The 25,258-nt window shown below is 43.3% G+C and overlaps 1 protein-coding gene across 1 annotated transcript in view; it reads right to left on the reverse strand.

The window, feature by feature from the left end:
• Positions 1-484: 484 nt before the first annotated feature.
• The window catches only part of LOC125746975 (ERC protein 2-like), a 62,287-nt gene continuing 37,513 nt past the window's right edge, over positions 485-25,258 (reverse strand). The window contains exons 11-18 of the mRNA XM_049021580.1: positions 24,629-24,664; positions 23,573-23,763; positions 20,167-20,296; positions 19,873-20,033; positions 19,568-19,715; positions 6,047-6,826; positions 5,731-5,787; positions 485-4,965 (exon numbers count right to left, since the gene is read on the reverse strand). Coding sequence (XP_048877537.1) covers positions 5,761-5,787; positions 6,047-6,826; positions 19,568-19,715; positions 19,873-20,033; positions 20,167-20,296; positions 23,573-23,763; positions 24,629-24,664 — 1,473 coding nt within the window. The 3' untranslated portion in view covers positions 485-4,965; positions 5,731-5,760. The remainder of the gene's footprint in view (positions 4,966-5,730; positions 5,788-6,046; positions 6,827-19,567; positions 19,716-19,872; positions 20,034-20,166; positions 20,297-23,572; positions 23,764-24,628; positions 24,665-25,258) is intronic.

The raw sequence follows: 25,258 nt of genomic DNA on the forward strand, positions 1-25,258 counted from the left end.
TTACTGCGTGACATCAGCCACAGAGCAACATTGCCCCCTGTTGGTGCCCATGAGTAACTGTGCTCAACACTGACACTGCAGTAAAAATGCACAGAAATCGTGTTTCATACCTGTTATATATGAAACATTACCCATAATCAGAAGATGAACACTGACATAAAATTACCAATGTATACTAGTGAGCAACACTTTCATTTAAAAAAAAAAAACAAGAAAAAAAATATTTTTGAAACCTGCATATCAAAACAGCAGAATTTTAACCTCATTCAGCTTATACATTTGCCATTGTATTGCAGAGCTATAATGGCCTTTGACAATACGGCACGTCCATCCTAGTAATATTGAGATGAATTTCCCTGCCTGTGCAACTATGAAACACAGTCAGTTTTGAAGGTAAATATCTAGGATCTCTAACATATTCATGACAATCAAATGTTTCAGAACTGACACAGATAAGTGAGCCACTCATATAAAAAATCCATCTTTTATTTTATGAATAAACCCACGCTGGCCAACACTCCAGATTCTGACACAACACAGACAACAGCAATTTAAGCTCTCTATCCTCATCGTATCACATGTCAATAAGAACCCGATTAACAGTTACTACGGTTACAGTCCATGACATGCTGCCATCCGTTCCACATGCTACACAAACATCAGCAGGAAGATGAAGGTACTGGCAGTAGCCACATACGGTCAGATACAACATCACAGAATCACCTCGCCTATGCACCAAACCGGTTGACATATCTGATAACACAGATGAAGCAGGGACGTAAGCCCTATGTTACAGCTAGCCATTCACCTGTGATTAGCACAATACACCCACGTCCACATAAACAGACATTTCAAAACAGTACTGTACAGCAAAACAAATACATATATACAAATACACACTGTATAACTGCAAACAGAATTTTACTCTGTGCAAATAATAGAAAGAAAATGACAGAAAAATTAAAATTTTAAAAAGTAATAATAATAATATTGTTTAATAAAAATGTTTCTTGCATTTCTCACAGTGTTTCTTTAGCCCAGTTTTGCATTGAACAACAGATACCCTCAGATATGACCATGATAAACAAAAGGATTCCTTTCACTTATTAGTGCCACCCATGTGAGTCCACAGAACAGTTTAAAAATCTTATGAGAGCTGAATTCTACTCCCCCTATGCATAGAGAACAAGATCTATCCATTGACCATAAAATTGGCACTATACTCAAAAGGAGCTGGGACCAGCGAATTGCTTTGAATTTGATGGATTCATTACATATGTACTGGCATTCTGTGGTAGGAGACCCTACTTCAAGTATTAATGTTAAAGACCTGATATTATGCCACTCAAAATACCATGCCCTGACATGATATTCAAGTGATTAGCTTTTGTGCTCCTCGGTTAGCATTGACCACCATTTTGTTCTTTACTGACTTTGATGCTTTGTGAATATTTAATGCAGTAAGCTAAGCTATGGTTGGGATATTCTGGCTCTAGGTAGAGGAGGGTGCCCATATTTGTCTAATTGCATTAAAGACACGCAGGAGAAAAGACACTATTCACATTCATCCTGATCTAACGGTAAACCTTAACAACTGCAGACAACAGTGACAATGACTACCACGACCACTATTGAGGACATACACAATTTCAGTGGGTTGGTTTTAACGGAAATCCCTCCAGCACCGTGTGTACAAAATTTTCCACTGTATCAGACACATTGACAATAACAACAGTTACAAGACAGTGTCTTTTTGAGACTTTTAAACTGCCACTCCAGTGGCAATGGTCTCTAGATATACATGAAAACACTGCAAGTCATTTTGGGTAACGTCTGCAACTGTCACACTCTCAAGAGTTGTTTCAGGCAGGAGATGGAACATGGATGTCCCAAAAATGGATTCCAGCTCCATCCTTATCCTTAAAGGTCTGTTTGTCCTGAGGTCTGTGTGTACGGACATCTCAGTGCCATGCTGCTCCTTGTAGGGCAGATTCTACGAAGCTCAGTGGTCATAATGGAGCCGAGGACAGTCTTTCCATTTACAGGAGGTTTGAAACCTCTCCTGATGTGATGTTTCATCCAGTGTCACTGGTCCCACATGTATTTCTATTTTCTTTGGGTGCACAAAAAAATTGTACACTTTAGTTTTCTCATGCTTATTCGCATAACTAAATAAAAAACACATTTTTTTTTAAATACGTTCTCCTCCCAGGCTGCTCAGAGCAGGGGTGCCAGTCAGAGGAGTTCTGTGGATTTATAATCAGCTTCTGGAAGCTTGAAAGCTACAGCTGAGGGGTTATTTAGAATGGGGACTATCCAGGATAAAGCTTATCCACATCCAGGGGTGAGGTGTCATTGTGCTGTGCGGTCCACTATTTTGCAATTTGATCCACAGTAGTCAGTGTACAGTATATATTTTTTCCACATTAACAGTACTCTATGGGATTATACACACAAAGTACCTCCATCTTTTTTAGCTAAGGGATTACATAATTACAATATGGCTTATTTTTCATCATATTCATAGACTGAACAGCACCACCATGATTAAGGTACCCTGAAACCACACTGGATGACATGCATGGGTCTTTTCCAGTGCATAGTCTTCGCAAAAACAAATGGTAGGTTAAATGAAAGAGCCTATAACAGGGCATAGAAACAGTGGACTGGATAGCTTGGAAATGCATAAAACACCTTAATAAATGTCAAAGGATAAACAGCAAAGGCATTCACAAGAATGTGTATGGAACTGGACACAAAACAATGGTGATGAGGATACGTCATTCTAGGATGGGACATTCTCTAACGAGCATATCTCCTGGTGGAGCCAAAAGACGAATACCAGGTGAGCCAGGAGTTGACTGATCTCTTTTTCTGTAAATCTTGTCAGGATTTACAACATAAGACATGCACAAGAGATGAGATCCCCTTAAAATATATTAAATGGAATATACAGTTTAACATACAGAACAATAAATGAAAACAACACAAGGTGAAGATGAGCATCAGACAGACAGGCAGGATGAAATGGCGTAAGTTTCAGAAAACAGAATATAGTCAGTCCTGCTACAACATGTGATATCACAATGCGAATCTGTTCTACCGTGATTGATATATTAGTACCCAAATCCAATACTACGTGGAATCACATTTGTATGTGTCATTTTCAGATGGAGAGAACAGCACTAAGCAAACTACAACGTGATATGGTCTTAGTAAGAAACACTACACACACGCAAGAAGAACTATCCAAGTGATCGATAAGTGACGTCCGGTTCATTCCAGTGAATGGTTTGAACTGATTTTCAAATCTTAAAGAATCAATTTTTTTGTACATTCACATATTGCACAGGTCAAAGTCATAGATTCTAAAACTCCAAAAATATTTGACCAATTATCATATAAAAAAAAACACAGAAGCCTTTTAAAATTCAGTTACTATTCATAGACTGTACGTAGCCATGCTGCCTTCAATGGCCCTCACAATACCGTAATCCGCTGTGTTTGTGGAGAGTGCTAATGATGGCCAATATGACTCTACATAAACCATTTGCTATCTTTTCTGATCCCACTAGATGGGGACTCAAACATGCCCAAAGGTAAACCAACAGCACCATCTAGTGGGGTTACGAAATAAAGCAAATGGTTCTTGAAGCATCTCTGTGACCATCATTCCTCCCGACTTTAGCCAGTTTGGTACTTTCGGTTGCAGGAGTTACTATGCAATTCTCATGAGACTTAAAGGGGATGTTTATGATATAATTTATTATTGTAGTGGTGTTATTTCTAATTTAAAATGCATGTACAGTTTGGAACCTAATCAGTTTGGTACCTTTGGAACACAAACTTGCAGTAATTCGTCCCAGATGGCTGCTCGAGTTGAGATTTGGCTGAGGTCCATGTCGAATTTTCTCATAATAAATAATGTAAATGATCTTAATACATTCTAGACCCCCAAATGATTGTCTATTTAAACATATCTGTCTACCCAACTAATGATAAAGACATTAACAATTAATATAAATCAATATGAAACTAATACACAAACGAAAAAGCACACATACCAATGCAAGGGGAGATGCATCTCCCTCTGTGCAAGTTTTAGCAGGTTTGTTTTGTTTTGTAGTGTTTCGAGTTTTCGGTCGAGTTGCAGCAACATTTTTCTTGACTGACCTGGTTGAGGTCCGACTTGGTAAAGTTGAATGCATTTCAACCCGTACAAGTTTTAGGAGGAATGGTCAAGCTCTGAGATTTCGATCAAGATACAAGTAGAAAAAATAATTGACAGACCAGTTCGAGTTCCAAGGTTCTACTGTAATTACATTTTTAGCCACTGTTATCACTGGCGTAAGAGTTACTAAGCTTCAGAGTTGCATTCCACCAATCCAATTTTTCCTATTGGATATGTGTATTTCAGTACTTCAGACTTTAGTGAACACAAGATTTTTCAGGAATGCATTAGTTGTGTTGTAGCAGGACTGACTGCAACTCTAACTCAAGGTTCCTAGTTTTACCGGTGCCTTTCAAAGTACCATTTTACAAATGATTAATAAAAAGAAGGAGGCTCTGTTTGACTGTTCCTATCAGGGTGGATCCCTGTATGTGTTCAGACTTAAATGAAATTAGTGAAAAATCAGTTACGCTTGTTTGAGGGTCACAAACGCAGGACATAAATATGAACAGCGTCAATCAGTAAAGCTCTTATGGAGGGTGTTTGCCCCAGAAAACTGCCCATTATGACTGCAGTCTGTTCGTATGGACTTTTCTCGAAGAGATTTGTTCAAGAAGACATATATCTGTGGGTCTATACACTACAGCAGCTGTGCTAATGCAAGCCTTTGTAATGGCATGTGTGTACAAGGCTGTCTATGTATGGACAAGTCCATCAGTGAAAAATAGATGGGGCTGCTCTCACTCAGCTTCTGAAGGACTTTTGCAAGCTTTAGGTCCCTTGTGATTCTTTACCTGTGGAAACAAACATATTCCCGTTGAAGGTATGTACTGTTCCATACATGTTTTTTAAACTCAAAACTGCCGGTCAAGTGCCTAGAATATATACTGCCGCACCAAGGCAAAGCACTGTAAATCTGAGTTAAGACCAAAATTAGATCTCTTGGACTCTCTTTCATCTCATGGAAAAATACCTTAGTTCAACCATGTTTGTTTTTGAAGAAAACACTACCATTTACCTACCTACTAGACATACAGGTGGACAGTCAAAAAAGTTATTCACTATGTTTTGCCTGACAGTAATAACATTCCATCCATTTTACCAACCTTACCAACTGACTAACCTGCTGAATGCCCTATGACTGGATAAATTTCAGAAAGGCAGCCCTACTGTATCTGAAAGGGAACTTAGAATCAGATCTCATGCGCAGATCGTACCAAAGCAGAAAGATGAAACTTATCTAAATGGTAATGACTGTGTTATATTTAAAGCTAAAAGGCCATTTATGATGCTTAGCATCACCAGATTAGGAAGACGCTTCACATATTGATCTTCTGATATTTAACAGAATCTGATACAACATATACAGTATATTCTGTAAATTTTATACAAAAAGTACAGTATTTCTAAGTGATATCAAGCTATGATAAATACAATCCCTAAGCAGGGCATCTGATGTGACATTTTATTAAAAAAGGAGAACAGAAAACACTCACAATGAGAGAATGAACAATAGACCAGGAGCATAAAGGAGAAATAAAGGAAAGGCGTCATCTCACCCCTCAGAGTTTTGGAGATCGTAGAAGCGCTTATGCCCAAATTCCCTCCTCGTCATCCTATTAGGTGAAAGGTTAAAAGGCATGAAATAACAGTATAGACCACAAATACATGCAGGGATTAGGAGACATTGTTCAGGTAAAGAGAAGGACATACATTAGGAAAAAAGGGATGAATGAGAAGTTTTGGGTCTTTAAATCTGTTATGCTCTTCAGAGGAATTTAGAAGAAGTAGCTGTAAGGGTTAGGGGCTAAAGGAATCACAGCCTCTTCTATCGGGTTTTGGTATAGCTTTGGGGAACATTCTGGTAACACTGACCTGATCGGGAGATGGCCGATGGCTGCCATGTGGAGGACCACGGCTGGGCCCACGATGGGGGGGTGGTGGCTGATGTGGGTGTGGAGGGTGAGGGGGGTGTTGAGGATGGGGGTGCTGGGGCTGATGTGGTGGGGGGTGTTGCATTTGAACCTGGGGGTGCTGAGGGTGGTGAGGTGGGGGGTGCTGAGGGTGGTGAGGTGGAGGGTGCTGGGGATGTGGTGGCTGGGTGTATTGGGGCTGGGGGTGTGGTGGCTGGGTGTATTGGGGCTGGGGGTGTGTTGGCTGAGTGTACTGCCCTTGGGGATGCTGTAGATGTGGAGTGGGTGGGTATTGGCTCGGTGGGTGTTGGGGCTGCGGAGGGTAAGGTGGAGGGTGCTGTATTTGGGGGTGAGGTGGTTGGGGTTGGAGGTGAGGTGGCTGGGGTTGGGAGTGATGGATTTGAGGCTGAGGATGATGTGGCTGTGGGTTGGGGTGTGGAGGCTGAGGATGAGGAGAGTGTTGGGGGTGAGGGTGTTGGGGTTGATGAGGGTGGGGGTGCTGGAGTGATGCATGGGGGTGTTGAGGACCGGGGCTGGGGTTTAGTTGGGGTGGAGGATAGGGGTGTTGGGGCTGAGGTTGAGGGTGTTGAAGTTGTGGGTGGGGGTGTTGAGGATTTGGGTTGAGATGAGCTTGAGGGTATGGATGCTGGGGCTGAGGATGGGGTTGTGGGGGGTGAGGTTGCTGAGAATGGTGATGGTCTTCTTCATAGTTGTCTGCAATTAGCTTCATTCGGCTCTGTGTCTAGAATGGGGAGGAAGACAATCCATACTTCTTATTTTGTGACTAATAACATTTGGTTTGTTAGAGTAGGTGTGTTGATGAATAGTTTAATAGGCTATGTGCAGGTAGATAAATATTTAGTTTCCATTTGCGAAGTATTAGAAAAAGGTACATTGGAATTCCTCTCTTTGCCTACCCCATCTTACTCTCTGTTGCTGGGGGATTGTGGGCCTTGCTCAAAGGCCCATGGATATGTAATGGTTCTGCTGAGGTTGGAGAGCCAGCAGTCTTCTGATCACAGACACAGAGACTTAGCCCACTGAGCTACTCACCACCCCCAAATAAATAGGATGCAATCGTGTAGATGCTAAAAAGTCCTCACTGTCCCAGGAATACCTCTAATAGCCTTAAAATCACTTAAAACAGGGGTGGCCAGTCTTATCCGCAAAGGGACGGTGTGTATGTGGCTTTTTGGGGTAACCTTTAGGTCAGCTGTTCTAACCCAGGTGTGAGGACTCTTCAGTCAGTCAATCCCCTAATTAGTAGTCTAATTAGGGAGTTGCAGCAAAACTGCATACACAGTAGCCCTTTCTGGATAAGATTGGCCACCCATGACTTAAAAGCACACCTTAAAAGAATGCTCTTAGCATTACATAGTTTGCTGATTTGAATATTTGCCATATTAGATTCTTGCTTTGTTGTGTATGTCATGCCCTGGTTGTCCGATCCTCCCGTGTGCCACACCTCCTCATGTATCTCATGTGGAATCCCCATGTTACGGGCTGTTTCTCATTGTTGTTAATTAGACTGGGTCCGGGTTAGAGTATGTTTCCTCAGTCTGATCACTGACGTCTGTCCTTTGTGTGCGCGCGCTCGATGTTCCTGATTTCTCTACTTTAAAATAAACCCCATGTTCACCCGATCTTGTTGGATCCTGTGCTGCTTCCGAGCAAAAGACAGTGTAGCAGTTGGTCCTTTAAGAAGTACAAGTCTGCCAACATTCTGTAGTCGGCTTGTTAGCATTTTTATACATCCAGTTCCCTCGACAAAAAGCCTAGCTGAAAACTGAAAGGAAATAATGTATGCGGTTAAAATGAGCATTAAAACTTCAAGGGTTGTCGTATGTGACATATCCTTTTTTACTGTTGGTATTTTGATGAATTCCAATATGTCACGTAAGAGAAATTAGTATGTTGCAAGTGTTTTGCTACAGTTAGTGAATATCCATTCCTTCCATTATCTGCAGCTTACCGGAGTCAGGATGTGCGGGAAGTCTAAGTCTAAGCAGGGATGCCCAGACCTCCCTTTCACCACCCCCTTCCTCCAGCCCACCTGGGGGAATACCAAGGTGCTCCCAGGCCAGCTGAGAGATATAATGTCCTAGGGTCTTCTCCTGGTTGGATATGCCCAAAGCACCTCCTCAGAGAGGTGTCCAGGTGACATCCTAGACCTCAACTTGCTCCTTTTGATGTGGAGGAGCAGTGATTCTACTTTGAGCTCCTCCTGAATGTCTGAGTTCCTCATGCTATCTCTAAGGCTGAGCTCAGACACCCCATGAAGGAAACTCATTTCTGCAACTTGTAACAAGCCATGCCAAACCTTTATCCGCATGTCACATGTCCAACCAGGGGCGTTAACACAGTGGATCACTGTTACACTCCATACAAGCAGGGCTGCAAAGCTGTTTCACAACCAGTGTTTGGGAGATCAGACCAGAACGCAATTTTCGTCATGCCAGAATATAGTTTCTTAGGGAAACTCCGGTGACGAGGAAGGTAATGTGCTGGTCTGCTCAATCAGTAATTACACTACAGAAAATACTTGAGGATGTAGATTGGGACATGTTCCGGTCATGCACAGATGACATCAGATAGTTTGCAGAAGTAACAGATAGCTTTGTTAGCATGCTGCCTGACGAGGTTATCCCAATGATCACAATAAAAACATTTGCCAATCAGAAACTGTGGGTCGACAGAACCAATAAATGCCCACATCATGGATTATAATACAGGTCTCACCATCAGTGATATGAATAACTATAAAGCGGCTTCATATGGAGTACAGCGTGCTGTATGACACAAAGCATCAGTAACGGGGATACATGGAATTGCACTTCCACCAGGGCAACACATGCCACATGTGGCACAAACTGCACACTATCATGGACTTCAAAAACAAATCAACCATGACCGTGAATGCTGACTCTTCATTTGCCAACACGCTCAAATAGTTTTACATCAGTTTTGAGGGTAATCGTGCTAAGACTATAGCCATGTGGCTAGAGTTGGCTATGGTCTTCTTACAGGGAGCAGTGACATCACCAGGTATGAAAGGGTGATCACCATAGCAGTGCATAAGTGTGCAAGGCGCTGTTAATGTCAGCAAAGCGCCTGGTCCACACAACATCTCTGGGTGCCTAGTGTGCTGATGCATTGACCAGCTGGCTGGAATTTTCACCTCCACCTTCAAATCTCTGGCTCAGTCTGTGGCCCCCAGGTGCTTCCAAAGGTCCACCATCATCACTGAGGTGGTGGACGGTTTGCCAGAATATTTTTGAGCCTGACTGAAAGTCATTGTCCATGGTCACACCAAACTCCTCCCACACCCGAGTTTCTGCTTCAGAAACAGCCAAAGCTGCACTCTGCTTAGCTTGCCGGTACTTGACAGCTGCTTCAGGAGTCCCACTAGCTAACTAAGCTTGGAAGGCCTCTTTCTTCACCTCTGGTGCCCACCATTGGGTTTGGAGATTGCCATCGCAACAGACACTAAAATGGCCACATCCCTACGCAGCCACTTTAATGATGGAGTCTCAGAACCTTTCCCAATTAGGTGATCAGCTGACAGCTCAGCTCCTCTTCACCTGAGTGTCCAAAACATGCGGACGCAAATCCGACAATACGATTTCAAAATCGACTGTCGAGCTGTGGGCTAAGCTGCTCTGGTGCCAGGTACACTTACTGTATGAACACCCTTATGCTCGAACATGGTGTTCATTATGGACAAACTGTGGTTAGCACAAGTCGGATAACAGAGCACCGCTTGAGTTCAGACTAGGCAGGCCGTTCCTCCCAATCCTACCCTTCCAGGTTTCACTGTACCTACCCACATGAGCATTGAAGTCCCAAAGCAGAACAATTGAGTCACCATCAAAGGTCTCCTCAAAGACTGGATACTCTGAACCGGTGTTCAGTGCATACACACAGACAACAGTTAGTGCCTGTCCCCTGACTCAAATTTGAAGAAAGGCTAACCTCTTGATCACTCGGGTAAATTCCTACCTATAGGCACTGAACTGGGGGACTCTCAGTAAACCCACACCTGCCTGGCACCTCTCACAATGGGTAACTCCAGTGTGGAATGGAGTCCAGTCCCTCTCCAGGAGATTGGAGATAGGGCCAATTTCCAGTTGGCTGTTAGTATCTGTGTTTTCCCTGAGTTCATTCCTGTTTTGTGTTCTGTCCTGTCTACTCTCATGTTCCTGGCATCCCTGTGTATTTCTGCCTGGTTGGGTTCTGTCCAGTTCAGTGTTTGGTCCCTTGCCCGGTGTTTATCTCTGTCTGCACCACTAACGTATTTCCTAGTCCGTTCAAAGTTATATCCTGGTTGCTTGTCTCTCTCCATGGTCCCTGGTTTTGCTCTGTGTACTTTAAGAGATGTTCAGTCTTAGCCCCTCGTGTCAATCTATTAGGTCCAATCTTAGTTTATTTTGTATCTCTAGTGCCGTCTCATGTCTGGTCCCATATCCCACTATGACACCCACGTAATGTTGTGCCCTGTTCTGTCTGGTTCTGTCCTGTCCTGTCCGGTACCTTGCCCCGTGCCGGTCTCTTTGTCAGGTTCTCCCTCCAGCCCACCCTTTCACCTGGAGGGTGCACATTTTTTTTTGTTGGGGGGGGAGTACTGTCACACCCTGCCCCTCCGGTCAGCCTTACCCCTCAGTTCTCCTCCCTCCCTGCGGTTTATTAGTCCCGTCGCATGTCTTTGCCTCTAGTTAATAACTCCCAGCAGTTGTGTGATAGGTCCAGTGTTCCTCAACCATTTAAGTGCTCCCTAGTCCTGTGATTGCTAGTCTGGTCATTGTTGCTTGTCCGTGCTTCTATGCTTGTGGTGTCTAAAAATTTAGAATAAAGTCCCCTACGTGGGGATTTCCCTGCAAAATGCTGCATTGAGGGCTGTCCCTTCCCTGCATGTGTGACAGTGATAACAAACAGTATAATCTCAACCTTTTTTAGTGTTAACAGGGATACTCAACAGGGTTGTTAATTAAGTCCCATACTGTTTATCATTTTTATAAAAATCTTAGTCATTGCGATTAAAATGAATGGTCTTATTCTTGGTATAGTGGAAGGCGATAAAGAGTATAACGTATTGTTGTACGTCAATAATATCTTGATTATGGTGACAGTATCACACCCGGGCAGGGCCAGCCAATTGAGTAGAGACCCACCTGCCAGCATTATATAACTGGCAGAGCTGAGAATAGCCGGTGTGAAGTATCGTTGCGGCTAATGCATCATACCGAGTGTTCTAACCTTCTTGTCTTGGGTGTCCCATTTCCTGCCCTGCCTGCCTCACCTGTCCTGTCTGCCTCGTCTGTCCTGCTTCCCCTGCCTGCCCTCCTCACCTTACCTGCTCCTGCTTCACTCCCTCTGTTTCTCCTGGTGTTCCTGTTAGTCTGTCTCCTACCTGCCTTTAGGACTGACCTTACCAACTTCCTACCCACTGCCCGATCCCATCTGGTCACTGTATTTTGTCTGCCAACTCGGATTTGTTTGCTGCCGATCCCCACAATAAAACCTGGGGTCTCCTGCAACTGGGTCTTGTGCAGCATTGTTCCACTGGGATGTGACAGAATACTTCCCCAAAAGACCATGGACCCGGTGGAGACACAGTAGCAACTCCAACAACAGGTGAGCTAACTTACCATCCTGGTTAACCAGCTGCTCAAAGGACAAGTGGTTCACGCTTCTCTGCCTGATTAACCCTCCTAGAGTCATAGCCTCAGTTCGCGTCACCTGAGAAGTATGACGGGGACCCCAACACCTGCCACTTTTTCTTGATGCAGTGCAGGCGTCTGTGGAGAAACAGCCCGGGTCTGATCTGTCATCTCCCTGCTCACCAGAAGAACGAGGGAGTAGGCCACAGGGCTCTGGATGGAGGATAAGCTGCTCCTCAGTTCTTCCCAGGAGTTTCAACATGCCTTCTCCGCCGTGGGACAAAGTTTAGGAGACCAGCTTTTTGATGTCTGACAGGGTATGAAGACAGCGGCTGACTTCTCATTGGAGTTTCAGACCATCGCTGCGGGGCTAAGGTGGCCAGATGACTGCCTGAAGGTCCTATATTGATGTGCTTTGAACCCAGATCTCTGGGATGAGCTTTCCTTTCACAGAGAGGCCCATTCCTTCAATGATTATGTTTTACTTACCTGGATGTCCATGGCCATCTAAGTCTGAGACCGACAGTGCCGTCATTACCGATTCAAGGTCCATACCACTCCCTTCACGCAGAGAAACCGGAACCCATGCAGGTGGGAAATTTGCCACTGACAGCTGCTGAGGGGCAACGCCAGTATGACCAGCAGCTGTGCCTGTATTGTGGAGAACCTTGACAAACAGTCCGAAGCTGCCCCATCTGTTCTGCTGGCTAAGAAGACTCCATCCATGCTCTTTGCCTTCCAACACCAACTGAGCTGGAGTTATGGTTCAGTCCCATGGAGGGGTGACATCACAAATGGGACCTGCAAACTGTATCATCATGGGTGCAGCCTTCAGTGCCACCCTACACAGGCCAGCGTGGAGAACAGACTCATTGATGGACTTTGTCTTGATCCTTAATCTCAACTTACGCTTAAATTTTAGCAAGCAAGTCCACTTTTTTATGTTTTCAGTAACGTTAGTATGCCCAGGGGGGTTGGGTAGCCAGGTGATCTTGGACCCCCAGAGGTTCATGTCCTCAATTTTCATCTGGCTTTCTTTATTTAATTTCTTTTCTTCCCTTTTTACTCTCTCCAATGGTGCTGTCATGTATCACAACACATCCATATGAAGTGCCTTGGGACGACTCTGTTGTGAAAGGCAATGTATAAAAATAAAGAAATGAATTGAATATAGTATCTACTGATGCTTTGTTGGATTTCCAGGCAGCTGGGAATTTTACTGACCTGTGTTTTGAGAAGTGACTCCAGGTGGAACTAGATGAGCTCCCTTCCCCTCTCATGGTGCAAGGAGTGGATGGCCGATCCTTAGAGATGGGTAGAATCACATACCCGGGTGCCCCTTTGACAGTGAAAGTAGGTCTGCTACATCGTGAATGGGTTTGGTTTGTGGTGCTCATCTCCACCTGCGATGCTGTAATTCTGGAGCACCCTTGGCTGTAAAGCATAATCCTAAAATTGACTGGCAGACAGAAAAGCTAGCCGCATGGTCCCCCTCTTGTATGTCCAACTGAGTTTCTGTGCTTTGCAAGGTGTCATCCATGGAAAGCCAGAAGCCGGAGGACCTGTCAGTGATCCCAGAGGAATACCACGACTTCCTCGATGTTTGCAGCAAATCACAGGCATTGCAACTTTCCCTGCATTGACTGTGTAAATGCTCCATCAATCTCCTTGAGGAGGCCACTCATTCCAAAGGTCGCTTGCATTCCCTGTCACAGCCGGAAGAGGAGGCGCTTGAGAAATACATACAAGATGGATTGAAACAAGGTATTATCCACCCGTCTACCTCTCCGGTAGACCTCTGGAATCTTTTTTGTAAAGAGAAAGGATTGTGGTCTCGCCTTGGCATCAACTACCGCATCCTCAAAGCCATCATGGTGAAGAAAAGAGAGCCGCTGATTTTGATCCCCTCAGCCCTCAAGCAGTTGTAGGAGGTGGTGATCTTCACCAAACTGAATCTCTGAAGCGCCTATAATTTGGTCCGGATTCGAGAGGGCGACGAGTGGAAGATTTCATTTATTACTAACACCAGGCAATACGAGTATCTGGTCATGCCATATGGTTCTTTCAGTCATTTATGAACAGATATATACAGTATATTACCTAGATGAAATCCTTGCTTACTCACCCTCGTATGAACAGTATGTCCAACAAATTCAGCAAGGCAGAGAAATGTGAGTTTCACCAAACCTCCCTGAAATTCCTGGGGTACCCGATTGGACCCGGCGCCATTGCAGTGGACAAAGAGAAGATTCAAGTGGCCGCTTCCCAAAAGATTTGCAACGATTCCTCAGCTTTGCTAATTTTTACCAACAGTTTATTAAAAATTTCAGCCTGGTTGCCACACTGCTAACCTCGCTCACCCATGGGAAGAAGATTAAAGTGGAGTGGACTCCAGAGGTGTCTATTGCCTTCTGTAAACTCCAAGCAGCTTTCTTCTTGGCACCTGTACTACAACAACCATAGCCGGAGATTCCATTTGAGGTTGAGTTCAATGCCTCCAGTGCCGGAGTAGGTGCTGTTCTTCTACAAAGACAAGAGGTAACTGGTCATCGTCACCTGTGCGCATACTTGTCTGGGAACCTTTCCCCGGCAGAACAAAACTACTATGTGGGGAACCAGTAGCTCCTGGCTATTAAATTAGCTCTCACTAAATGCTGAAACTGGCTGAAGGGGGCTAGGCATCCGTTTGTGGTCTTCACTGATCATTGTAACCGGGAGTACCAGCAAAATGCAAAACAGCTTAATTCTCAGCAAACTCGTTGGTCCCTGTTTTTCATTCACTTTGATTTCAAGGTATCCTACTTTCCCAGGAAGAAGAATTTGAAAACGGATGCCCTGTTCTGACAACATGGCTCGTCGGAGGTGGAAGACCTGGATCACCCCATTCTGCCTCAGTCCTGTTTTGCAGGTCCCATTGTTTGGACCCTCGATGAGTCCATCTGTACTGCTCATGACCAAGGTCAACCTCCTCCCGAGTACTCCGCTATGTATGTACCTTCATGACTGCACTCTGCCACCAATCAATGGGTACATAGCTCCCGAAGGTCCGAGCATCCTGGGGTTTTCGTCACTTTGTGCATGGTCTTCTGTCAGTATTGGTTGCCTTGATGGAGAAATGATGTGGAGGAGTACGCTGCATTCCATCCCAGAGTGTTCCCAGTTGAAGTAATCTACTCAGCCACCCTCTGGGTTGTTTCAGTCTTTGCCTGTTCCGTCCCAACCCTGGTCCCACATCGCCCTGGATTTCATCACTGACCTCCCTGCATCCCGAGGTAACACAGTAATACTCACTATCGTCGATCGTTTCTTGCAAATGTGCTGTCTCATAGCCTTGCCGAAATTACCCATAGCTAAAGCGGTAGCAGACCTCCTGATAGACTGGGTGTTCCGAATGTATGAGATTCCTGAAGGTAGAGTAGCAGTTCGCGGACCTCAGTTTGTTTCCTAAGTGTTCAGGGCATTTTGCAAAAAACTCATAATAACCCTGATTGTCTTCTCTAGTTATCACCCCCAGATCAATGGAATGGCTGAGCGAATGAATCTGGAGGTTTCGAAAGCTTCTAAGCCTGTTAAGTTAGGATCGCCCTCCGGAAGGTTACTGAGGTACCAACCACCACGCTTCCCCTGCAATGAACCTCCCAGCGATGTCCCACACGTGGAGGAGTGGTTCCAGATTTGTTGGCATATGTGGTCCCCCTTGCAACAGCTTGTACAGAGACAAGCTGAGCGTCAGAAAGTTTTTGCAGGTCGCCAGCGTCATCCAGCCTCTGAGGTATAACCCAGAGAACGAGTGTGGCTCTCCACCTGGAACCTGAGACTCCCCACCTGCAGTAAGCTTGCGCCTCGATATATCGGGCTATTCAAGATGATACATAAGGTTGGTCTTTCCACCTGCAGCTCCCCAGTGTTTATAGGATCTCCCCGACTTTCAATGTTTCTCTACTGAAGCTGGTTTGTTAGCAGAATCTTAAACTAAATCCTAAAATCAACTTGGAGCCAGTGAATCAATGCTAAAATCGGTGTAATGTGCTTCCTCTTCCTAGTGCCAGTCAATGACCTAGCCACAGCAATCTGAACTAATTGCAAACATGCTATGGAAGACTAATTGATGCCTGCAAGTATGAGAGTAATCCAAATGTGTGGAAATGAGGGCATGGATAACTTTTTACAGATCAGGGAAAGAAATAATATCTAATTTTCTAAATGAGTCTTAGATGAGTTTATCTGCTTACAATATCAAATGTAATTTCAGTGTCAAAGGTTCCTGCCAGGGCACAATGCACCCCCAAGTGGAAGATGCTGTTCCACCACTGCAGTCACTCCAGAATGGAGAAAGGGCTACGCTATCAAAGCCCTTCTGGACTCTTGTTGATGTTGAGGAGTCCTCAAATACCTTATGGACTGGGAGGGATATGGCCCAGAAGAGCGCTCCTGGGTATCCACCAATGACATGTTGGGCCCCGATCTCAAGGTTGCCTTTTACCACGATCATCCCTGAGACCAGAGTCATGTCCCCTGGGCTGCCCCTGGGATCCCTCTCGGCCGTGGGGGGGGGGTTCTATCACAACTTGCCGGGCGGGGCAGGCCAATTGAATAGAGACCTCTCTCACCTGCTGGCACTATTTAACTAGCAGAGCAGGGAATGGCTGGCGTGAAGTATCATTGCAGCGTTTTAACTTCCTGCTCTGCTTACCTCGTCCGTCTTACGTGCCTCACCCATCCTGCTTCCCCTGCCTGCCCTCCTCACCTTACCTGCTTCACTCCCTCTCTGTCTCCTGGGGTTCCTGTTGCCCTGTCTCGTGCCTGATTGTAGGACTGACCTCACCAGTTTCTGACCCACTGCCCAATCCCATTCTGGTTACTGTCTTTTGCCTGCTGACTCAGATTTGTTTGCTGCCAATCCCCACAATAAAACTTTGGCTCTCCTGCAACTGGCTCTTGTGCAGTTTGTTCCGTCGGGGTGTGACAGACAGACCTTGTGACATCTCTGGCTAATTTAATGGACACTACACACTCTTTTTCTATGTTTTCAGGATATACTATAAACTGGAACTAATTTGAGGCCATTCCTCTTTCAAAGTCGTGCTTTCAATAAATATTGGATAAGTTTAACTTCAAATGGGACCCTGAGGGAATGAGGTATTTGGGCATTAAATTAAGTCAGGATCTTGAGAGAATGCCACTAAACAATTTTAATCAAGTATTGTTTAAGATTAAAACCAATCTGGATAAATGGGAGAAGATGAATTTGACTTTGTGGGGAAAAATTTACATAAAATGACTGTAGCTCCTCGTTAGAATTATATAGCCTTGATGCTGCCAGTCACAATAGCAAACATTATTTTCAAAAATATGACAATACAATTAAGCAGTTTTTATGGAAAGGTAAAAGGCCAATTATTAAATTAAATACAATGTTTGCACTTTAAGAGAAAGGAGGTCTGAGCCCAATCCTATATTATACAGCATATCGTTTGGGATGTCTAAGCGAGCTAAATATTGTCGTTGTGTTTGCTGGGGGACAAATCTCAGATGCCGAATATATCAAGGAACGTCAGTTATAATTGCTGCTTTAGTCACTGCATTCCGAATAATTTTGAGGCACTGGAAAATGACTAGAGCCCTGGATGTGAAAGAATCAATGTAGGCCATGGTGGAAACATCGTCTTAAGATTGTATGCTTATTGAATCGAAAGAAGATAAAAATAAAACTGATACAACTTTGCTATGACTTAGACTTTGGACTCATACGAAAACAACAGTTTGTGTTGTGTAGGTTCCCCCCTCCCCCCATAATATACTTAATATCTTAATTTGATTTGTATTATATATGTATGGGTATAAGGGTGTGTATATATATGTGTGTATTGTTGTGGATGCATGTCATGTACCAGGAATTAAATGCAAAAATGGCTAACAAATGATACACCACATTTGGGGGGTGGCTGTCTGACCAATCAGCAATACTACTCAGCCCTGAGTGTGTGAAGTCAGGCAAGCGACTGTTGTCGTTCATTTTTCACTCCCGTTAGCAGTTTGGCCACAACATATTCATTTTAGGGACATAAAACGTCAAAATTTGGTGAAATACCACCAGTAACAAAGGATTTATCTCATATGACAAAACGTGAAGGTTTTTTAAAACTCGTTTTAACCACAAACGTCATTTTCGCCAATTTTCTGAACTTCCATTCACTTTTCTAATAGTCCGAGGGAACTGAATGTTCAAAAATGCTAGCAAACCGCCTAGATAACGACGATATGAATTGTGCCTTCTACACTGCTTACACTCGTACAGATACCTGGGTATTCACTGAAAACTCACTACCTGAACTTTCACCTACTGTACTTCCTGACAGCACATGTGTTTGTTATGTGCTGCTTGCCTCAATTTATTTTTTACTTGTATCTCAGCCTTAATCCTGGAACTCAACTATTCCCACTAAAACATTTTTATCATTAGTTAGGTATAGTATATTATTTTAAACAGGAAATCATTTGGGGGGGTCTGTAAAGGATTAAATTCATTTGCATAATGTCTTATGGGGAACTTCAACTTGGAACTCAAGCAATTCGCAACTTGACCAGCTATCTGGAACAAGTTTGTGTTCCAAGGTACCACTGTAAATGTAACTCAGAATAACTAGTAAAAGCCTATTATATAATTTAATTAAGAATAAATAAATAGTAAATTCATAATAACTCTAATTATAAAATTGTTATGAATAATCAAAAAAATATTATTATGAAATATGATCATTTTGACTAGATATATTTGGTGGTAAGTGGTAAGATCCCCTCAATCATTATGGTAACGCACACATTACTAGCTGCAGAAGCCCGTGGGACTGGTGAGACAGGGAAGGCCAAATAGTTTTATAGATTATAAATGGCTTTATTTGAAGTCGGTTGCTAAAACCTGCTATTGGAAAAAAAAACACTGTTAAGGCCATTTGGTTCAACTGAGAAAGAATTATTGGATCGATTAGTTTATTTAATTTTACCTTTGGTTCTGATTACATTTCGTTTGCTAGGAATGAATGAAATAGCCACGAGAATCTCTTCTTCTGTGAGACTTCTTGAAGATTCCAATGAATGCCCACCGGTGTGGAAGGAACTAAATCGAGTTTTGGCATCATTTGATTTGATTGCTTTTTTGGATTTTTGGACTCTGAATCGGACTTAGTAGAAACAGTATACTGCAGTAGCAAGCACTTTGCCTTGTATTTTAAGTTAATTTACCACTGCTTGATACTGTAGTTAAATATTGTGACACTAATTATATTGCTTGATCAATGTAATTTTCTGTATGATCTGTAAATGGTATATTCTTTGTTTGCTTGTGGTACTGCATTGAATTGCAGAGGGATTTTTTTTTGTTGCTTGTGGTATGGCATACTTCTGTGACAGTTTAAGTTAACTCAATGCAAATTAAAACAAACCTTACCTCGATATAATATTTAAATCTGTAGAGTTCAATTAATATTAGCACCAAATAAGTATTCGGCATTCTCCGTTCATATTAATTTCGGTTAATAAATTCGGTTAATAACACTTTTGCTTTGTTGGTTACCCATTACTTATTGTAGATGGAATATCTACAAATTAACAAACATCTGAACTGAAATTCACCTATGGTCTCTGGTCTCGTTATTACTGTCATATACACCACTCCCACGAACCTAGCACACTGTAATGCCAGTACAGGGTTACATAAATGTAAGAATAAACATGGAAGGTCTAGGTAATAGTGAGGATTGCAGAATAGTGTCACATTACTAGTGAAAGTCATGGTGTATGGAGAGTTTGACAGCCCCTCCACTCACCTGTTGCTTGAGCTGGTGCACCAGCCTATCCTTCTCCCTTTTCAGGGCCATCACCTCCTCCTGTGTCTTCTTCCTGTTGGAGGTAGACAGCTCCAGCAGGGCAATGTTGGCATCTTTCTCACTGATGGCCGCCAGAAGTGCTTGTTGCCTGTTGAGGCCAGGGTGATGATTTGCGAGTTTATGATATGAACAGGTTGGCACAGTGAAACACTAGTGAGACAACTGCATGACTGCAGAAACACTGGAAGTGATGATCATGAGAAAAGGGAGGGATAGAGAGGGCACAGAAAACAGAAGAAACTTACTTCATTTCCAGGATCTCCTCCAGCTGCTTCCTGCGCTCCTGCCTCAGGTTGGTCAGGTGACCGTCCCTCTCAGCGAGCGACTGCTGCGTGGAGCTCAGTCTCTGCTTCGTTGAATCCAGCTCCTGCCTGGTCTTCTCAAGTGTGGCTGCAAGCTCCTCCAGCTTTGAAGTGCATTGCCATTAGCTACTGCGCATGCAATGTATTTATACTGCTACTACATTCACACACTATACTACCTTGCCAATATCTATAGGGCCACTATCTACATTAACACATAACTAAATCATGCCATACCTTTACATTTTGTGAGCTGTCTGGCAGATTGTCCTTGCGGGTCACTTGCATGAGCTGTGCGTTGTTCTTCATTTCCTCCTGCTGGTTGTGCTTAAAGTTGGGCCCTTTCTTTGTTTGGTCCTTCACTGTTCTGCTCAAACAAGGAACCAAATGCTGTCTGTTAAGGCTATGGAAAGATTATTCACAGAAAAATAAATACAGATCCTATTTGCAGGGACACTGTGGACACAGAATCTATATACGCAGACAATATACATACTCAGAGAATATGCAGTATACGCACAATAACAGTTATAGAAATTTCAGAATTGTTATGAAAATATTACAGAATGGTAACACTCTGGGTTGCAGAAGTTTGGAACTTTTTCTTAATTCCATTTTTATTCCACTGACAGGGTGAATATAATAGGAAAGGATGTTAGAGCCCCTACTAACCTTGGAGCCAGACTGTATTTCAGCAAAACGGGAGTGAAGCAGAGAAGAGAAACAAGGAATGGAAACAAACACATAAACCAATAAGCCAATTACCATACATCCCTGTAGTCATAAGAGGCAGAAAGGGAAGAGCATTTGATGATAACCAGTGCCTAATGCCCTTCTGTATGCATTACCAAGCTTGGGCGGAACGGGAAGGTACGGGGGCTGGTTCCTGTGACTGAACATGCAGCAGGGACGGCAGCCTCCAGTGTGGGGCATGCAGTCACTCTGGGACACCAACAGCAGAAACAGCTCCCTCATGTGGCTGGAGGAGCAAATGCCTCCATAGAACCTCAACCACCGCATAAACTGTGTGGAAAGGCCAACAGGCTGAGCTTTATGCCCTTAAAAGCAGGATACCGAGTTGGCAAGACAAAAGCTTCTTAGCACAGGTGGGACATGAGGAGTGCATAATGCAAACAGAACAGGGGACAAGGAGAAGATGAAAAAGCAAGTAATGCAAGTATACATTTTCAGGTTAATGGAAATGAAGAGGGCGTGACGTAGTATTCGCAGACAATGGTTTTGGAGATGAAACCAAGTGAGGGCCATTCAGTGGAGGACTGAAGGAAGGTACGAATGATACGGAATGGAGATGGATAAGGTAAGGAACACAGACCACAACATGTCAAAATCGGGATGAAAAATGAATGGAATGCCACAGAGGCAGACACAGATGTAGAAGAATATGAGCAGCAGACAGAAATACAGTTTGCTTTTAGACAAAAGTGAACATGGGGCACTAGCACAATTAATAATTGTGGATGAAGGCATTAACATAATCACGCAACATACCTATAAGAAGGCGGAAATGCTAATAAAGTCATAAATGCAAGCTTTGGTTCTGAGGCAGCATATAGCATATTTATTGATGCACACATATCACACTGTAGATGGATATTGAGAAGGTAACCCCAAGTCATGAATGCAGCCACAGATCCCAAAAGAACTATGAAAGCAGTTGTAGATATGGTGACGGAGTAATGTATCCAGAAGCAGTTTTGAGAAAAAGGTATTAATGCCGGTCAAAGCAAGAAATACTTATTGAGATCTTGAAAGACTCAAAAGTGTGGATGTGTATGTAAAACAGGCACGGGTTTACACATAAATGCTATAACAGGCTTCAGAGCGGAAATAGACACTGGGTAATACAGGGTAAGTGCATGGGTCTAGAGAGAAGATTTATCAGTGAATGCAGGCATAAGTGCAGCCTCAACGGAAACACAATGTAGCACAGAGTCATACATACGCATGTGCATGACATCAGTCGTCGATGTAAATGCAAGAGTGAACACTTATTCTGAGAGAGTCATAGATGCAGATCCGGACTTATGCAAATGCAGGTAAACTGTGCAGCCAACTGGATGTGCCAGGGGCAGAGCACTCACTTTCCCAAGAAATCCCACATCATCCCCCCTATCTGCTGCGGGGATGCTGACACAGAGGCGTGCCGCTCAGGGGGGGGTCTGCCACTGGAGCAGGGGCCGGGGGGTGGGGGACTGGGGTAAAGAACACAGTTAAGTGAGCACACACTAGTAATCAGTTCAGAAGTGTTCAATGGACAATGGCAGAGAGTCCCCTTGTAGGGTATTGAAGCTCTTGAGGTACATAATGCACCAGCTCTGAGGGTCTTTCATTCCATGCCGTTGACCTTAATTCACTGGTCAATGGGAAGTTATTTCTTGATCACTTCTAGGTTAACTACAAAACCATTAACACCATAAAAAGCAGCTAGGAATCGTTAAAAACGTGAGATCCTAATATCTTACACATTTTCCAAAGCCATTAATTCGTTATCCTAATGTGTTTCCCCATAAAGCAGGACCTCCAAATCTAACTGAGCTTCAATCATTAACCCTTAGCCCACCCACTCTTCCACTTGCCAGTAGCATTTCACATTCGTACAAAAATTATGCAAAAATAATGTCTTGAAACATTACTTTTAAACCCAGAGAAATAAATCAAATAAATCAACAAATCAACTACTTAAGTCTTTGACTTAATATTTATGCTAACGTCTGTTTGTCCCTTGTTCACCAACTGCAGACATCACTTTGCACAAAATCAAGCTCAATAGTTCAGTACATCGGTACTGATTTGTTTCAGCTACAAATAAACAAAATTGGGAAACAGGTACTAAGAGCGTGTATGTGAGAGTTAAACTGAAAAAAAGACAGACTACAGGCAGACCAGAACCAGCAGAAGTTTGACTGTGTTTTATGTCTCTGTTGAGGACAGACTGTAATTGCTGGGTACCCCAGACCGCCAACCTGACCTGTCAATCAAGATTCTCCAATGCACAGCACCCATAGTAATTCAGGGGAAGAGCAAGTGCTGCTTACTGCAAAATGCAGGCTTCATTTAAGGAAAGATCAGGTTTGACTGCTACCTGACAAAATTCATCACCAACCTCATCCAGCAAAGGAATCGGTGCTATGAGTTCCAGTGGTAGGGCCACTCGTACTCAGCACAAAGGTGACAAGCAGAGAGAAGCCATCATGAAATAAAACAACAGAGAAAGCACAGAATTACAGTTTTTCCTAAGTGGAACTTTTTTTTCCCTCTGAGGATTAAGGCATGGAGGAGACAAGGGAATTTTTTTTAATCAGTATTTGTGTTCAGGGTTTTAGGCTAATGTGTAGATTATAGTTAACTTAAAAATAATTGCATGAGTACAGAATGTGGTCTTCTGTTTATTATACCGGAACTGGGCTTCTCCACACACAAAACCAGCCAGAAAACATACAGTACTGGTTACAAACAATGTGACCTGGAGACTGCTAGTTTAAGCCCCAGAATGGGACATGCGGTCATACTTTTATGGTAAGGCACCTCACACCAGGATTTCCATTAGCAACATCCAGCTGGATAAATGCGAAAATGTATCAGCTCTTGTTACGGGATTACATAAAATTAACACAGATTTTACCTTTCCAGGTCAGTGATTTTTTTGTCCTTATCGGTCTTCTCCGTCTCCACCTCTCTTAGGATATCGAGCAGACGTTCCACTTCAGCCTGGGCCTTGTGCGATTCCTCCTTGTAGTAGGACAATTCCTGCTCTAACTGCTTGGCCTTATCCACCAATTCTGGGTGGCTTCGGCCTTGATCTGTGTCCAGGGCCTGCACCAAATACAGAAAAGCAAAATCAGGCTTCACAGCAATATCGTAATTATACCTGTTACTACTCTGTGCTATGCAGACATGCACAACACACAAAGAGCATGACATATCGTACACAAAATATACAGATAGGCAGCACGAGAATGCTAGCAAAGGCTAAATGTGGATCATGTATTACAGAACACGCAGAAATTAGGACAAGGCCAACACAGCCAAACAAATGAAGACCAGAGATAAGTGAGCACATTTGGTGTAGGAATAAATCCACACTAGGCTATACTGGGGTTTGGACAACAGGAAAAAACACAGGCTAACAGAAAACACCTAAGACCAAATGGAACAAAAGACTGCATGATCATAATAACTGCGGCTCGGGCGTCATTGTTAGCCAAATGGTGTGAAAAATTTTAAATAGTAAAACAAATTATTTACATTGCATATACATACTTTTAACTGCTTGTTTCCAAATAAGTTTAAATATTCATATTTTAGATGTTTATGTGTTTTAATTTGATAGCTGATTAATCCTTTATAAAACAGGTTTTCAATACTAATATTCTGGCTTTTCATCTTTAATAAGATATGAAGATTATTTTTAAAACAGTGGAAATTATATATCTGGGATTATGGCCATTGACTTTCATGTGGCTTTTGTCAGAATTGTCTGGATGGTGAATAAGTTAAAAAAAAATAAACAAGGAAACAATGTGGAGGACTTCATATGGATAAGTGATTATAAAACAAAACGTAAACGTCCGAGGTGTGGGAATGTACTGAATCTGGGGCGACACAATTTGCCAGTTGATTTAGTGTAACTTGAGTGGAGTTATGATGGTACCAGGACAGCGTACCACTTAGGACTTACACTGCTGTTGATTTGGCTGAAGAGCTGCTCTGCTTGCTACAGTAGCGTGATGGGAGCAGGGATTTAGGAGGCGTAAGGCGTGCATGGAGGAGGGAAGACAGAGAAATGGAGAGAGAGGCGAGAGGGCAGCGTTATCCAGACATACCCACACTGTCGCCAGTAAACAGCAGCCATTCTGACTGTTTCACGAGGACAGGTACACAGCCGGACCATCCAAAACAAGCCAGAAGTGAGTGTTTGACTGATGCCTCTAATGAATGCGGGGTCATGCTGGTCACACACTCTTCTGAATGAGCAGGAGGCTATAATCTAGCCAGGTGATCCCCTACTCATAACATTCTTAAAGACTGCAAAAGTTTCTGTACAAGGATTATTTACCGGCAAAGAACACTGAAAATATAACCTGACAAGTAAATTTTGCAGACCGATTTCATTAATTATTTTTTTCTTTACCATTATCTATAACTAGATAAGAAACCATGGTGACACATAATCCTGGGTACTTCTCTGGTCAGACCCTAGAGGGCAGTAGCAAGCAGAGCAGAATGGTGCACCACTAGCCTGGATAGTGAATAGCCAGGCTACAAGGTCCAGGCAAGGCTTTGCCCATGATGTGATCACTGCTTTTGA

This window comes from Brienomyrus brachyistius, chromosome 8 (genome assembly GCF_023856365.1).
Source record: "Brienomyrus brachyistius isolate T26 chromosome 8, BBRACH_0.4, whole genome shotgun sequence".
Classification (NCBI taxonomy): Eukaryota; Metazoa; Chordata; class Actinopteri; order Osteoglossiformes; family Mormyridae; genus Brienomyrus; species Brienomyrus brachyistius.